Below are 14,745 nucleotides of genomic sequence, written 5' to 3'. Positions count from 1 at the left end.
CTGACCTCTGTGGGCCGCGACGAAGCTCCGAGATCGGATTGTTCTTACATAAAGAGAGTCATCCCTGAGACGTGGCCATCAGTGGCTCCCCCAGACACGGCAGACCCCTCGCCCTGCTTCGCTGGCCTTCTCCTACCTTGGGGCTCTGCGCAGAGCCACCCTGGAGTCCAAAGTCCTGCCCAGAGAACCAGACTCAGTGCCAGGAGCGGCAGACACAGAGAACAAGACACTGTCCCTCCCTGCAGGGAGTCAGGGGAGCACCTGTCCCTGTCACCTGAGGGTAAGCCCAAACCTCCTTTGGTGTTGGGACCTGTCAAGGTGGGGGGACTGGGCTCTCCCTTCTGGGTCCTCCCACCCCCAGCCATCAGCTCTTCAACCAACCCCCACAGGGGACTCTGTCACCACATGGGGAGCCTTTGGCAGCTACTAACTCAGGAGACCTCCCTCTTATGTCCCTGTTTGACTATCTCTGGGTTTTCCCAGGAATGTCCCTCTGGCTTTTAGCTAAGTTTGGGGGATCCTGGCTCCCAGACAGAATCTAGTTTGTGGTTGTCTCCCCCACCCTCATGGTTCTTTCCTGAAGAGGGATCTCAGAGGGCTTGGGATGGAGGCTGTTGGGGGGAGAAAGGGACCAGAGTCACCCCGAGGGGCCTGGAGACCATGGCTGTGTTTTCCAGCCCTCCCGAAGCGTTCCCCTGAGCCCGCCTACAGCCCTTCCATCCTGTTCCCTGGCTCATCCTGTCCATTTGGAGGACCACTGGATTGGAAATAACAGGCTGCCCGCCAGCCCTCTCCTCCCACCCGGGACACATCTGGGCCCCCGCTTCTCACCCTCCCAGAGGGACGCAGTCAGGCAAGGAGACAGAGGGGAGCAGAGAGCAGAACAGATCAGGGAAAGCAATTAAAAAGCAGGTCTCAGGGTTAGAGGCTGGAAAGTGGGGGGCAGTCTGGGGCGCCCAGGAGGGTGGGAAGAGGGGGATTGGAGAGAAAGGGCCCGCACTTATTAACTCCAGCACAGCAGCCTGCCACGTTGGTGTGCAAAGTGAGCGAGCTGATGCCGCCAACAATGTGCTGACTGATGCCAGGAAGGAGGCAGGGGAAGGAGTCTTGGGGGTGTTCTTCTAGGAACCCTTCAACAGCCACAGGAGCTGGGTGCTTCTCACCCGCGGAGCTGGCTTGGCACAGGCTGACAGATGATAGGAGAGGGGACAGACCCTGACCTGAAGCAGCCCTCCTCCAGGCTGAGAGGGGGAGAGCCCCCGCCCTCGAGGAGCTTCCATCCGACAGTGAACCATGGGTGCTCACATCAAGGAGCCCCCACAGCAGAGAGGGTGTCCTGATGGACCCCATCCTTAGGGAGACTCCATTCTGATGAGAGGTCATAGGTCCTAACATTCGGAAGCCCCTATCCATGGGGGCCCTTCTCCTGGGGAAGCCTCAGGCTGAGGGACAGGAGAGACCCCCTCCCACGGGACATGATAACACACCAAGAACTTCTCAAACTGATGGAACTGTGGGCCTCAAGTCTACGGCTGGGGAAGGGCAAGGATGGAGGGACAGAGCCCCAGGGGGAGTCAGGGAGGTGAGAAAGCAGGCTGGGAAACAGCCTCTACTCTCAGTCTCCTCCAGGGCAGGTAGAGATGACCCATGTGTGGTCCCTGGCAGACCCAAAGCCTCGAGCAACTTGTGGTCTGGGCGCAAATGGGGTCACCTCCCACCCTCTCTCCCTTGGCTGCTGCCACCTGTGTCCTGTCCACACTCCCAGGTAACGGTGCTGGGGAGATACCTATATGGTGTCCCTGTCCACCCCCAGCAGGGTCAACAAGACACGGCAGCGCCCAGGGGCAGGCGCAGCCCCGTCCCTCCAGGCCCACCCCATCGATGACACAGAAATAAGTAGAGCACCGGGTAGGTGTTGTTAAATGCAAGCTGTGATTTGTCGAGCAACTTCTGTGTCCAGCTTTCCCTGAATTTATCCTCCCCGCTACCTTGGAAGTAAGTGTTGTGAGTCCCCATTTTACAGGTGTGAAAATGGAGACTCTGAGAAGTTCCTGAAGTCGTCCAAGATCATGGAGCAGCTGAATGGCCGTGACCTCGCTCTCCTCTAGAGGGCACTGTCATAGCAGTCAGAAGCAACGCTTGAGAGTACATGGGATGATCCTTCTGGGTGATAGAAATCTGGGTTTTGGAAAGCAGGCTTGTGGCTTTGAGACCCGCTCCCTCCCCACTGCAGGACCCTGCTGCCGCTCGGACACTGCCATCTAGTGGCCAGCCGGGCCTGGTTCCATTTCTCAGGGAGGGGGCTCGAGCGGGAGGGATGGACTCAGTAGTAGCCAAGGAGTCCGCCCCTTCGAGACTCCCAACTTCTCTTCCTCCCTCCCGCACATGAGGACCACCATGCTGTGCCAGGCACTGGGAACGGGGTGGGGGCCCGAGGGGAGCCAATGGGCAGCAGTCTAGTGGCTTGAATCTAAGGCTGGCAATTTAGAAAACGCAGGGCACCCTCGTGGGTGCTTTGAGGCCAGGTGCGGTACTGATCTGTCCCAAGAGGCAGGAGGACATCTTGGCAGATTCTCCCCACGCAGGGGAGGGGTGTGGGGGGCAGGAGACCATCTCGTCTCCCTCTCAGCTTGAAGTGGGGCATGGCTTGGCTGAAGGTCCCACCGAGAGGCATCTGGGCATCCTCTCTCCAAAGCCTGCAGCTTTCTGTGGTCTGTGCAGAAGTCAGTCTAGGGATTGGTTGGGGCTTGGAACGTTGAGGCCCTCCGATTAGGGAACCAGGAAAGGAGAGGCCACATAACAGGGCCTGAGCCCAGCTAGGAGGATGGGAGTAGTCAGAGGCTGGGAGCTGCATCTGCCTGGGGCAACAGTGCTGCATAGTGGGATCTAGAACAGAACCAGAGAGGGAGGGAGGCGCGGCAGGGGGTGGGGGTGGGAGTGGAGGGAGGGGAGCAGACAACTGTGTGTCTAACAGTAGGGCTTGGGTAAATTAATGCATACAGTGGAAAACCATGCAGCTGTTAAAATGATGATGCGGATAAATATTTATTGATATGGAAAGATGTTCACAACATACTGCTGAGTGAAAAAAAAACAAATTACAAAATAATTTGTACAGCATGAGCCCACTTGTAAAAAAAAATGAATTTATATATGTGGGGGGAAATCTGGTACTGTTTATCCCCAGGTGGTGAAATCATGGCTAATTAAATTTTTTCGTTTTGCTTATCTGTATTTTCTGATTTTTCTACCACGAATGTGTCGTACAAAATAATGAAAGTCTGGCAAACAACCACAGCCATATCTGTCTACCTTTCTGGTTCTTGTGTGGACATCCATGGATAGTTAAGGGCTGAGTGTGGGGAATGGGTCTAGGGTCAGATGGAGGTTGAGGGTGGAGCCAGGAAGCCTGGGTGACACAGGTCCGGTGGCGGGGCGGGGTGGGGGGGGCTCTCTCTGCTGCTGCTGCTGCTGCTGCTGAAATAAGCCTGGGTCACACACCACACAGGGACCCATCACTGAGCCTCACTGACAAGCCTTTCCTGCTCTTGTTCCATCTCCCCCCTTCCCCAAGACTGCTTTACACTCACTGCAACTACATTTCACTAGAACAAAGAGAGAAGGCTGCACACTGTGACTTGCCCAATGAGCTAGATGGACAGCCACTCCTAGTCACAGAGAGACTTGGGATGAGGGTTTGTCCCATCTTTTTCTTCTTTTAATGCCCCATGACTTTCCCAGCTCCTCCACTCATAACAGGATCAAAAGTCACAGGGCATCCCATCCCCAAGGGTCCCTTCCCCATGTTACTGCTCAGGTCCAGGGTCAGGTGTGGTTGAAGACTTAGAGGCCCTCGCCTTCCCTCTCTGTGCTGGGATTCACCAGGGAAAACCTCGGCAGGCAGCCCATAACATGCCAAAATGGAGCGAGTCTCCCCAGCGTGGGGTAGGAGCTCAGGGATGTGAGCTGGCTCTGGGAGCTGGGGAGGGGCAAGCAGCCAGGCCTTGTCTGCAGAGCTGGAGACCTGGCAGTGCCCAGCTGGCCACCCCCACGGGGCCTTCCTCTTGTGCCCACTGAATGACTCACCTTGGCACAGACACAATGGCCGGGGGTGGGCACAGAGCCTGCTCCTCACTGCACCCCGGCCCCCTCGGAGGCTTCCGAGAAGCTCTTTGAGCTGGGGGCTTGGGCTGTACTCTGCCTAACAGCCTGGCATCTTGGGATTAAAAACAGCGCAGCCCTCCGGGGGCTGCCCTCTCCGTGTGGCGCCCTGACCAGTGGTGGAAAACAAGGCTCTATTCAGCAAGTGTCCAGGAGAAGGGATCAGAGGCCCAGGCATGGGCGGGGCGGGGGGGAGAGGAGGGCTTCCCAGAAGTCCAAGGGCACAGAGAGGTGAGGGGCCTGGGTGAGGCTCTGGCCCCCAGTAGGATCAGAACACAAGGGTGGACAGATCTGAAGGGTCAGGCTACAGGAGGCCGGCCCTGGGTTCCTAGTGTTGATCCAGTGGCTCCTGGGTTCCCAAACTGACCTGTCCCCAGAGGTCTTTCCATCCTCTCAGCCTGATGCGTGGGAACTCAAAGGACATAAATCTCCAGTGTGAAAGGGAGGTGAGGGGTAGCTGGGGAAACAGGGTGATGCGGGAACAAAGATGGGAGCAGGGACAGCCAGCTCATCCGTAAGTGTGTTTTGTGTGGCTGTCAGGGCCGGCTCCAGACAGGGGTGCAGAGCAGCCAGGCAAGGGGTGAGGGAGCCCCGTGGGACTGAGACAGGGGCTTATGTGTGGTCCAGGGAGAAGGTCAGGGAGTGCAGCACCCGCCGCTCTTGCCCCCTCAAGCTTCCCTATTCCTCCCTTCATTACCACCCCCCAACTGCTAGACAGAGGCCTCAACTGACCCTCTATACAAAGGACTGGTGTCCGGTTGCAGCCCAAAGCCCTAGACCTCCGGGGAAGGGAGAGCAAGCAGGAATGCTGGGCACCCATGTTCGGACCAAGGAGTCCAACAGTCTGCTGGGAATGGGGCTCAGCAGGAAACTGTAGCACAGGCTGCTTTCTGAGAGGAGGGAACACATTTGTTTTTTGCAAGTTCCCAGCACTTAGCAGGAGGAGCGCTGTGATAGGGTCTAAGAGGTGGAAAGCAGGTCAGAGTTTATCTGATCCAGACCTTTCTTGGCCCATCTTCCCAGGGAAAGGGCCTCCTGGCCCAGTGGTTGCGGACACTGACCAAGCATCCAGCCCCAGGCACGGCCCATGAGGACCTCTGTTGGTGGCCAGGCTGGGGTCGCCCTGCCTCTGGGCACAGAGACCTCAGTGGGGTGAGAGGAGCTCTCCCCATGGCCGAGCTGTGGCCCAGCCCCTCCCCCTCAGGCTATGCCAGTGGGCGTTGCCAGGGGCAGCCTGGGCAGCGCCAGGCCAGCCCACGCCTCCATAAAGCCCTCACTTCCCAGGAGCGGCCAGAGCCCAGCCAGCATGGAGAGGAGACGGGTCGCCTCGGCTGCTCGCCGCTCCTATGCCTCCTCCTTGGACGTGGTAGGGGGAGGCCTGGTCTCTGGCCGTCGGCTGGGGCCGGGCACCCGCCTCTCCCTGGCCAGGATGCCACTTCCACTCCCGGCCCGGGTGGACTTCTCCCTGGCCGGGGCCCTCAACACCGGCTTCAAGGAGACCCGGGCCAGTGAGCGGGCGGAGATGATGGAGCTCAACGACCGCTTTGCCAGCTACATCGAGAAGGTGCGCTTCCTGGAACAGCAGAACAAGGCCCTGGCCGCAGAGCTGAACCAGCTGCGGGCCAAGGAGCCCACCAAGCTGGCCGACGTCTACCAGGCTGAGCTGCGAGAGCTAAGGCTACGGCTCGACCAGCTCACGGCCAGCAGCGCCCGGCTCGAGGTCGAGAGAGACAATCTGGCACAGGACCTTGGCACCCTGAGGCAGAAGTGAGGAGTGGGCTCGGGGAGAGGGACCTCATGAACAGGGGAGATGCCCCCGTACCCCAGCCCAGCCCCAGCGGGAGCACCTGCAGACCTGCATGATCTCGGGCAGGGGACTTTGCCTCCATGATGCTTGGCTCCGTTGTTTCCCCGTCTCTGGGAGGGTAGGGCTGTCCTTGCTCCCCGAGATAATGGGAGGGACACGGAGGAGGCCCAAAGTCACAGGGGTCTGATTGCCAAGGAGCCAGAGTACTCTCAGCACCTCTGTAGTGGGGAGAGCTGTGCAGGGAGTCAGGGACTCCACAGGCAGCGACCGCACAGGCAGGGGCCCCACAGACGGGGTCTTCGCATTTCATTTACTGGGGGGCCTGATGGCCTTGTGGGTCCGTAGAGAGGAGGAATGGGAAGGGAAGATTGCTGTGCACCAGGGGGACGGGGCTCCGGAGGAGAGGAGGAGAGGGAAAGAGCAGGCAGGCCTGGCCTCGGAACACAGGTGATGCTGCCTGTCACCAGCTCATGACCCTGGTCAAGCCGCTTTGGCCTGCAGAGTTGTGAGGCAGGGATTCTAATGAAACTGTTTCCAAAGGTCAGAGGAGATCCCAGGGATGGCGGGTTTTGCTGAGCTGGCAGGGCACACCTGTGTGCCCTCAAGGGTGGGAGGATGAGTGTGTTTGTGCACGCAGCAGTGATTGTGTGTTGGTGAAAGCACTGGTGTGAGCAGGAGCAGGTGCACCGGCCTTGATAAAACACATTAGTAATGAGCTAAAGCAAAGACCCTTATCTGCTCACCTTCCCGGCTAGGGCTCCTGCCATTCCACTGGCTCTGGGCAGGGGTCAGGGGAGGGGTCTCTCTGGCAACACCCTCCAGGGAGACTGGGGAGGGGTCCAAGATCCTCAGAAGAGCCTCACCCAGGGATGTGTTCCCCTACCCCAGGCTCCAGGATGAAACCAACCTGAGGCTGGATGCTGAGAACAACCTGGCCACCTATCGACAGGTGTTGGGGGGGTGGGGCACGAAGGGAGGGGAGGGAAGGGGAGGGGAGAGGAGGGGGGGCAATTGGTTGATGGCAGTTCACACAAACAGCCCCCAAGCCCAGCTCTCCAGAGCAATGTGCGGCTCTCCCCAGCCACAGGAGGAGGGATCAGACAAGGATAAGGAGTGGGGAGGAGGAGTCTGGGGCCAGAGCAGCCTTTGCCCCTCCCTGCTCCAGGAGGCAGATGAAGCCACCCTAGCGCGCCTGGATCTGGAGAGGAAGATTGAGTCTCTAGAGGAGGAAATTCGGTTTTTGAGGAAGATCCATGAGGAGGTAAGGCCAACACAGAGATTGGGATGGATAGAGACAGAGAGGCTGAGCCTGAGAAATACTCAGAGAGAGATAAAGAAAATGAAAGAGAGAGACTGAAGGAGACAGACCTAGAGACAAGAGAGCACCTTCAGCCCCTGGTGAAATTCACACGGACACACCCCACTTACTAAGAATTATAATAGACCTTGTTGCCCCATTTTTTATTTCACTACAGCCTTGTGAGATAGGAACCCTTCCAGTATGACCTCTGTGAAACAGAGGAGGACATCGAAGCCCAGACAGGCTAAAGAACTTGCTGAGGTCACACATCTCTCTGTTATCACCCCTACTGCCACCTGTCTCCATTTAAATGAAAGCCATTCATTTTAAAAAGACACCACTGAGCTCTCTGCCTTCAGATTATGGATTCCGAGTTCATGATATGGTACAATCTGGGAACCCACAGACACACCCACACCACAGGGACTCGGTCACTCACAAGAACACAGGCACGCTTTCAGGGCTCTTGCCTAGCCGAACCTGGAAGGAGGACACTATGAGGCCCCCAAACTACCCTCTGCTCCCCTAACCTGGGCCATGCCCTTTCCTCTAACCAGGACTGCCCTGTTTCCCTTAGCCAACGTCAGTGTCCAAGGGGCAGACGGACAAGGGCGTAAAACCGTGGGGAGACCCCAGGGGCAGCTTGGGCCCCCGCCTGGCCATCACTTCTCTCATTCTGGCCAGGAGGTGCAGGAGCTCCAGGAGCAGCTGGCCCGGCAGCAGGTCCACGTGGAGCTGGATGTGGCCAAGCCAGACCTCACAGCGGCCCTGCGAGAGATCCGCACACAGTATGAGGCCATGGCGTCCAGCAACATGCACGAGGCCGAGGAGTGGTACCGGTCCAAGGTAGCCCTGACTGTGGGCCAGTAGCCAGCCCTACTGGCTCCATACCAGAGAACTGGGAAACAAGGGAGGAGGAAGCTGGGAGAGGATCCTCTCCGGGTGACTGACCGTCACTAGAGAAATGAGGTGGCTTGCCCAGGGTCACACAGGCACCATTACTTCCAATAAGTATTTCTTTTCTTTTCTGTTTAAGGATTTTATTTATTTTAGAGACAGAGAGCATGAGCAGGGGGAGGAGCCGAAGGGGAGGGAGACAGAGGGAGAAAGAGTCTCAGACTCCCGCTGAGCATGGAGCCCCATGCAGGGCTCGATTTCACCACCCTGAGCTCGTGACCTGAGCCGAAACCAAGAGCTGGACGCTTAACCGACTGAGCCAACCAGGCGCTCCCCCGAATAAGTACTTCTTATTACTATTATTATTGTTGTTACTATTATTATTAGCCAATGTCGTTGCGTGCCAGGCTTTGAGCTTTACATGCATTATCTTACTTACTTACTATGAAGAAAGTACTGTTCTTTGACAGAGGAGAGAACTGAAGTCCAGAGACGTTAACAAGTTTGTCCAAAGTCACACAGCTCGTCAATGGTAGAGCCGGATGTCTAACCCCAGCCATTGCTCTTGGGAGCCTGCATTCCTGATGCCTCTGCTGTCTGTGTCCTGGGTTACTGAGCAACCACTGTGTGCCAGCACTGCCCGGGGTCCAGAGACCTGTCCCACCCGGGGGACGTGATGTGCACCCAAATACGGTGTCTAGAGAGAACACTGCTGGGCAGAGTTTATACAGATGCAATGTGGGGGACAGGGAGGGTATCATAGAAGGGCGGGCCTTGGGGCTAGGTGGGCCTGGCAGCCAAAGAACAAGAAGAGAAGAGGGAAGGGGCATTTGGAGTACAAGAAAGCACAGGGCAAGGGCCCAGAGATGCCAGCCCAGGGCAACGTGAGTGGCAGAAGCTGGCGATGGCTCCAAGCATGTCAAGGCTGGGTGGAGCCACGAGAGCTTCACTGCAAGCTAGGGGAGAGAGAAGGATCAGAACCCAGGGTACTGCTCACCAGAACGCCCCAGCCACCGAGAGAGAGGCCAGGGTTCAGGCTCCTGGATAGTGCAGGAGATTCTGGGTCTGGGTTCTGCGGCAAACATCATTTGGTCCTTCATTCCCTACCCAGGCACTGTGCTAGGTGCTAGAGACGTGGCAGGGGCCTCCTGTGCCCTCTACCCAGGGGTCCCAGTCCTGGGGAGACCTGGACATCAAGCCTGGGGTCCTGCCCATCTCCCTGAATTCCCAGAGACCCACTGGCCCACACAGCTCCCGCGATGTGGGGCCCAGCCTCCCCTCAGCGCAGGGCCCTCTCCCCTCTAGTTTGCCGACCTGAACGACGCCGCGGCCCGCAACGCTGAGCTGCTCCGCCAGGCCAAGCACGAGGCTAACGACTACCGTCGCCAGCTGCAGGCCTTGACCTGCGACCTGGAGTCCTTGCGGGGCACGGTAAGTGCCAGCAGGGCCACCAGGGGAGAGGAGGGGACCCGGGTGCACGCAAGCCCGAGCCCCAGGGGGACCTGCAAGCCAGGGACAGGACCGGGACTGAGGGCGGGGGCTCTGAAAACTTACTTGGGGGGCAGCGGGGAGACTGGGGACAGGCTAGGATGGGCAGTGTGACCCCGCACTGAGGCACCTGTCCACTCCACCCTATAGAACGAGTCCCTGGAGAGGCAGATGCGGGAGCAGGAGGAGCGCCACGCACGGGAGGCGGCGAGTTACCAGGAGGCGCTGGCCAGGCTGGAGGAGGAGGGGCAGAGCCTCAAAGATGAGATGGCCCGCCATCTGCAGGAGTACCAGGACCTGCTAAACATCAAGCTGGCCCTGGACATAGAGATCGCCACATACAGGAAGTTGCTGGAGGGCGAGGAGAACCGGTGAGCTGCAAAGCACCCCCCCACCCCCCACCCCATGGCCCTGCAGCATCCTCTCTGCTGTCCCTCCCTGGAGTCTCCTTTCTCCCTTCAGGGACTGTCATATTCCACCTGTGTCCTGCCCCCTCCTATCTCAGTGCTCAGCACGTTGCTCACCTAACACACAGCAGGTAGTCAATAAAGGGCCAAGAAATGAATGGATTCAACTCAAGCAATGTTGATGAGGCCACAGGGTGAGGACTTGGGTCACCCCCCAAATTAAGAGACTCAGTACCCCCCCTCCCAATGAAGACTGGACTTCTTTTCCCCTGACCCGTCTCTTTTGGACTTGGAACTTTTCCCCCCACTTCCTCCTCCCCCTGCCATCTTCCAGGCCTCCACTCTTTCAAATAGAGACTTTCCCCCTAGCGGACAACACCCAAGCACCCTGCAGACTCCTGCAGCCCCAGGGAGCATATTGGAGGCTGGAGAAAGCCAGGAGATGGGCCTTGAGGCTGTCATGCTAACCCCGGACCAGGGCCTGGCTCCAGGGATGTCCCTGGGCAGCGCGGTCACTCTTCTGCCTTTGCTGTCTTGCAGCATCACCATTCCCGTGCAGACCTTCTCCAACCTGCAGATCCGAGGTCAGTAGAGTAGGGCCTTGTGTGCAAGGGGTTGGATTCCTGCCCTCTCCCCCAGGTGGGCTGCTACTCTGGCCTGGGGCTGAGGACCAGGGCAAAGGGGTCCAGTCCAGGGGTCTCCTTGGGATCTTCATAATTCACCGCAGAGCTTCCAGCCAGAACACAGCAGCCCAGGGCATTCCAGGTGGGGCTTGTGGCTGCTCCTGTCCTGTGCCCCATTCCCTACCCCTGCACCCCCTCCTACAGCAGAACTGGGCAAAGGTCTCAGCCTCTGCCCTGTCTGCAGATCCCTGAGCAGGCTCTTCCCATCCGAGTGTTTTATGTTTTTGTTTTTTTTGCTTTTTAACTGCTTGTCACTACAGGGGGCAAAAGCACCAAAGAAGGGGAAAGTCACCAGGTCACAAGACATCTCAAAAGCCTCACAATACAAGTTATACCAATACAGGCTCACCAGATTGTAAATGGAGCCCCGCCGGCTCTCGGTTAGCAGCCTGCCCCTCAGACTCTCAGACATGGTGCTTTTCTCGCTTTCCCTGCCCTCCTGGGCTCCTTCCTCCCAAGTTTCCCTAAAGGGCCAAGCTTGTGTCATTTTCCCAGCGACCTCAGTGCACAGCCCAGAACGTGGCACAGGGTAAATGTAGGCTAAACTAGCCGAGCTGGTGGCTGTTCAAAGTGGTATGTCCTCTGGTGCTCGGAGGAGATGCTCTGGGGCCTCTGGGCGAGTGCCAGCCTCTGCCTCACCTCTTCCTATCCCTGGGAGGGCCCCTCAGGTCTTGCCGTGCCTGGTGGCTGGGTTCTCTGCTCAATTCTTCTGTCCCCGAGGCTCCGCGGCTCAGCTCAGTGCTGATTCAGCCCACAGGATTATTTCCCCCTGGACCGCTGCTCTTGCAGTGAATAAAGTTTTATGCTCCCTGCTCTTAATTTTAAATATTAGTGAGTGTGACATGTTACATTTTTCTCTCGGGGGCATGGGGGAGCTAAATTACTTCTTACTTGGATGTGGCCCTCAGATGATTCTTATCTAAAGGGGGGGAAAAAAAACCCTTCTTCTGCTCTAGAAATTGAAGAACATGAGCTATATGTGGCCTAGGGGCCAAGTTCAGGATCAGAAGTTTAATCAGGCAGAGCAGGTGGAGGGAATACTGCCAAGCGCCAAACAGTAAAGGGTCAGTAGGGCCCAGAGAAGTGGCAGAGAGGAGGGAAGGAGGGACAGGGGAACAGGAAAGGGACCCACATGTATTGGACACTAATATGTGCTAGGCACTTAACACGTATGATCTCAGTGAACTGACTCTTTGCTCCCACGTAGAGAAGTAGACGCCATCATCCCCATTTTGCAGATAGGAAACCGAGGCTGGGACAGGTAGATTAACTTGCCTACTGCCTTGTGGCTGAGCTGAGACTTGAGCTCTGGCCTGCCTGATTTCAAAGCCCGTGTGCTCCTTCCTTAGCCCAGCGGTGGGGTGTCAGAAGGCCAGGGGGCAGATGAGAGCCTACAGAGAGACTGAAATGCACCCAGACCAGGAAAATGGGCAAAGCACTGGATAGAGCGGTCAGGTCTTGCCTAGCACCATGGGGATTTGGGGGTCTCCAGCCCCTTTGAGAGAGCCTAGGCTCTCTCTGCCTGGTTGGATAGACTTTCAGTCCCCATCACTGTGGGTTTCATGGGGAAGCCGGGTGGGGGAGGATGTTTGGTGCCTCAGGAGCCAACAGGAGACCTCTCCTGTCCCCGTGCCTGCAGAAACCAGCCTGGACACCAAGTCCGTGTCAGAAGGCCACCTCAAGAGGAACATCGTGGTAAAGACCGTGGAGATGCGGGACGGAGAGGTAAGGGGGGGAAGACCTGAAATTCTGGCCCCGGCCGCTTGGGCTCCCTCCAGGAATTTTTGAGGGCGGGCTTTGGAAGAAAGCCTAAACTGGCACACAGAAGGTTCTCAGTCACTTGGAAGAGCTTTCGGGGAGGCTCTGGAAGAGGGGAAGGACCCTGGATGTAATCCAGTTCCCTATCCCCTCCACTAGCGGATCCTGGGAGCCTGGGTGTGGAGACTACCGGGTGGAGTCCTGATTCGGACTTTCTCCCTGAAAGCCTGCAGGCTCCCCCAGCACCAGGCCTGGGGAAAGAGAGAAAGAAAATTAAAGTTAGTAGCTTTCACTCCCAACTTTCAATTTCTGGCTTGACAAAAGGAACCAGCAGGAGAAATAAGAAGCAGGGGGATTTGACATAAGCCCTTCCCGTCACACCCACGACAGTCCTCGCCAAACTTACATCAGCTCACCACGTGCTGGGCAGGGTGCTAAAGGCTCACTAGTGTTACCTCATTTCCTGGCGGCTGCGAGGCGGGAGTCCTGGTTACTCTCATAGAAAAGAAAGACCCAGGAAGTCTGGGGATTTCTCCAAGGTCACAAGGCCTAGCAGAGGTGGGTCTGGTGTCTGTGTGAGCCCCTGACTAATGTACTATGTGTTTTTCTGTCCCCTGCAGGTCATTAAGGAGTCCAAGCAGGAGCACAAGGATGTGATGTGAGGCAGGACCCAGCTGGTGGCCCCACAGTGGGCCTGAGCGGATGGGATTGTTACCACCTCCTCTGATAGCGGACTTCCCCAGACCCGAGTTCCCACCCACCCCGGCTGCTCCCCTCATCCCTCCACCTCTACACCAGCTTGCTGCCCTAGACTCTGTGGGTACTAGACCTGCAGACAGCACCTACCTACACCCAGTGACTCCAGCTAACAAGGCACCCACCCAAAGGGGCGGCCTGGAGGGGCGTGGCCAGCAGCTGGGGTTAGAACTGGGAGAAGTTGGGGAGGGCCTGGGACCCCATAAATCGCCCTCCACATCCCTAATCCCCATTGTCATGGCAACTGTTGCCAGAGCCGGAGGTCCCTGGGGGTAACTGGGAAGTGGGCCTTCGAGTTTCCTAGGGCTGCTGGAGGACAACAGAGACTCCGAGACAGGAAGGGGAACTCCCCATAGGCAAGATAGCACTGGCCAGAGGTTTCTTCTTCTAGACTGACCCTGAACAGTCTGAGAGTGGGCGGTGACATCCTACCACTTGGGAATAGTCCCCAGACAGAATGTCTGGCCTGCCCGGATCCCCAAGGGGCCTCCTGAGTGACGATTCAAGTGTCTCAGTCCCACTGAGCTGACATGGGGGCACACTGTGGGCATGCCATGGGCGTGTCGGAGTGTGATTCTCAGCACTTGGGGGATCTATAGTGTAAGTGGAGAGGGAAGGGGTGCTGGGAAGGAGTAGAGGGGGGCTGCCTGGCCCCTAGGTTGGATACAGAGAGAGGTCAAGCCCAGGAGTCCTCCCTCCATAAGGCTGGAGGGGAGGCAGGTGGAGATGGTGGAGGAAGCAGCTGGGAAGACGCCAGACATCAGAGCTGGGGGTTGTGGGTAACCAGATGCCTCTGGCCTCTGGGTTGTGGGAACCAAGGAAGTGACTCATCCTCTTGAAGTTGCTAAAACAGGACAGAGGGGCTGCTGTCCCCAGGACACGCTTTGTCCCATTTCTAAAGGCCCCTTCCTTGCTGCATAACCCCTCCATCCAGGCCTCGGAGCCACCGTAGCTGCTGCCTCGCGACCCCAGCAAACACGGCTGCGTGAAGCCTCCGCCGTACATGCGACACTCTCCACCCTACAGTGACCTGCTGCTTTTCCCTAACCAAGGGCTCTTGTGGTTCCCCTCCTACTCAAACACAAAATGTACCCTCGTATTGTAGGTAGCACTCTATTTCACCATTCGGGAAGTGGAGGCACGAGCAGAGTGAAGGCTCTGGTTTGTGCTCTGCTTTTCCATGGAAAGACTGTGGGGGACAGCCACAGGACTATCTGTGCCCAGAAGTAGGCTGAAAGGGCCCACTCCAGGGTCTCCCTTGCCCTTCTAAAGCCAGAGAAATGAGAGTCCCTCCCTCTTTCCAAGTCCTGGTGCCCTTTCCCCCCTCTCCCTCCTGCCACCCACTGCTGCTAACCTTCCGGGCACCACTACAGCCTTTACTCACTAAGGTAAATAAAGACAATTGCCATGGCCTTCACCAGAGTGGATGCTGATCTGTTCAGGAGAGGCTGGGGCTGGGGAGAGGGCAGGAAGTAGCCTTGGACAAGA

At 57.5% G+C, this 14,745-nt stretch overlaps 1 protein-coding gene across 2 annotated transcripts; it reads left to right on the top strand.

The window, feature by feature from the left end:
• Window positions 1-5,331: 5,331 nt before the first annotated feature.
• Window positions 5,332-14,667, top strand: GFAP (glial fibrillary acidic protein; the record flags this gene model as incomplete). Of its 2 annotated transcripts, XM_080827117.1 has the most annotated exons (10): window positions 5,468-5,928; window positions 6,857-6,917; window positions 7,134-7,229; window positions 7,953-8,114; window positions 9,471-9,596; window positions 9,804-10,024; window positions 10,601-10,644; window positions 11,004-11,123; window positions 12,383-12,468; window positions 13,122-14,667. In XM_080827117.1, 10 exons carry the CDS (start codon window positions 5,468-5,470, stop codon window positions 13,161-13,163), a joined length of 1,419 nt encoding a protein of 472 aa, XP_080683243.1. In that variant the 3' UTR covers window positions 13,164-14,667. The 2 variants fall into 2 exon arrangements, with proteins under 2 accessions (XP_080683242.1, XP_080683243.1); XM_080827116.1 differs by lacking the exon at window positions 11,004-11,123 and having other exon boundaries at window positions 5,332-5,928.
• Window positions 14,668-14,745: the final 78 nt, after the last annotated feature.

This window comes from Martes martes, assembly GCF_963455335.1.
Source record: "Martes martes genome assembly, chromosome: 16".
Taxonomy (NCBI): domain Eukaryota; kingdom Metazoa; phylum Chordata; class Mammalia; order Carnivora; family Mustelidae; genus Martes; species Martes martes.
Note: the sequence above shows the minus strand (reverse complement) of the source record. Positions and strands in the feature narration are given on the sequence as shown.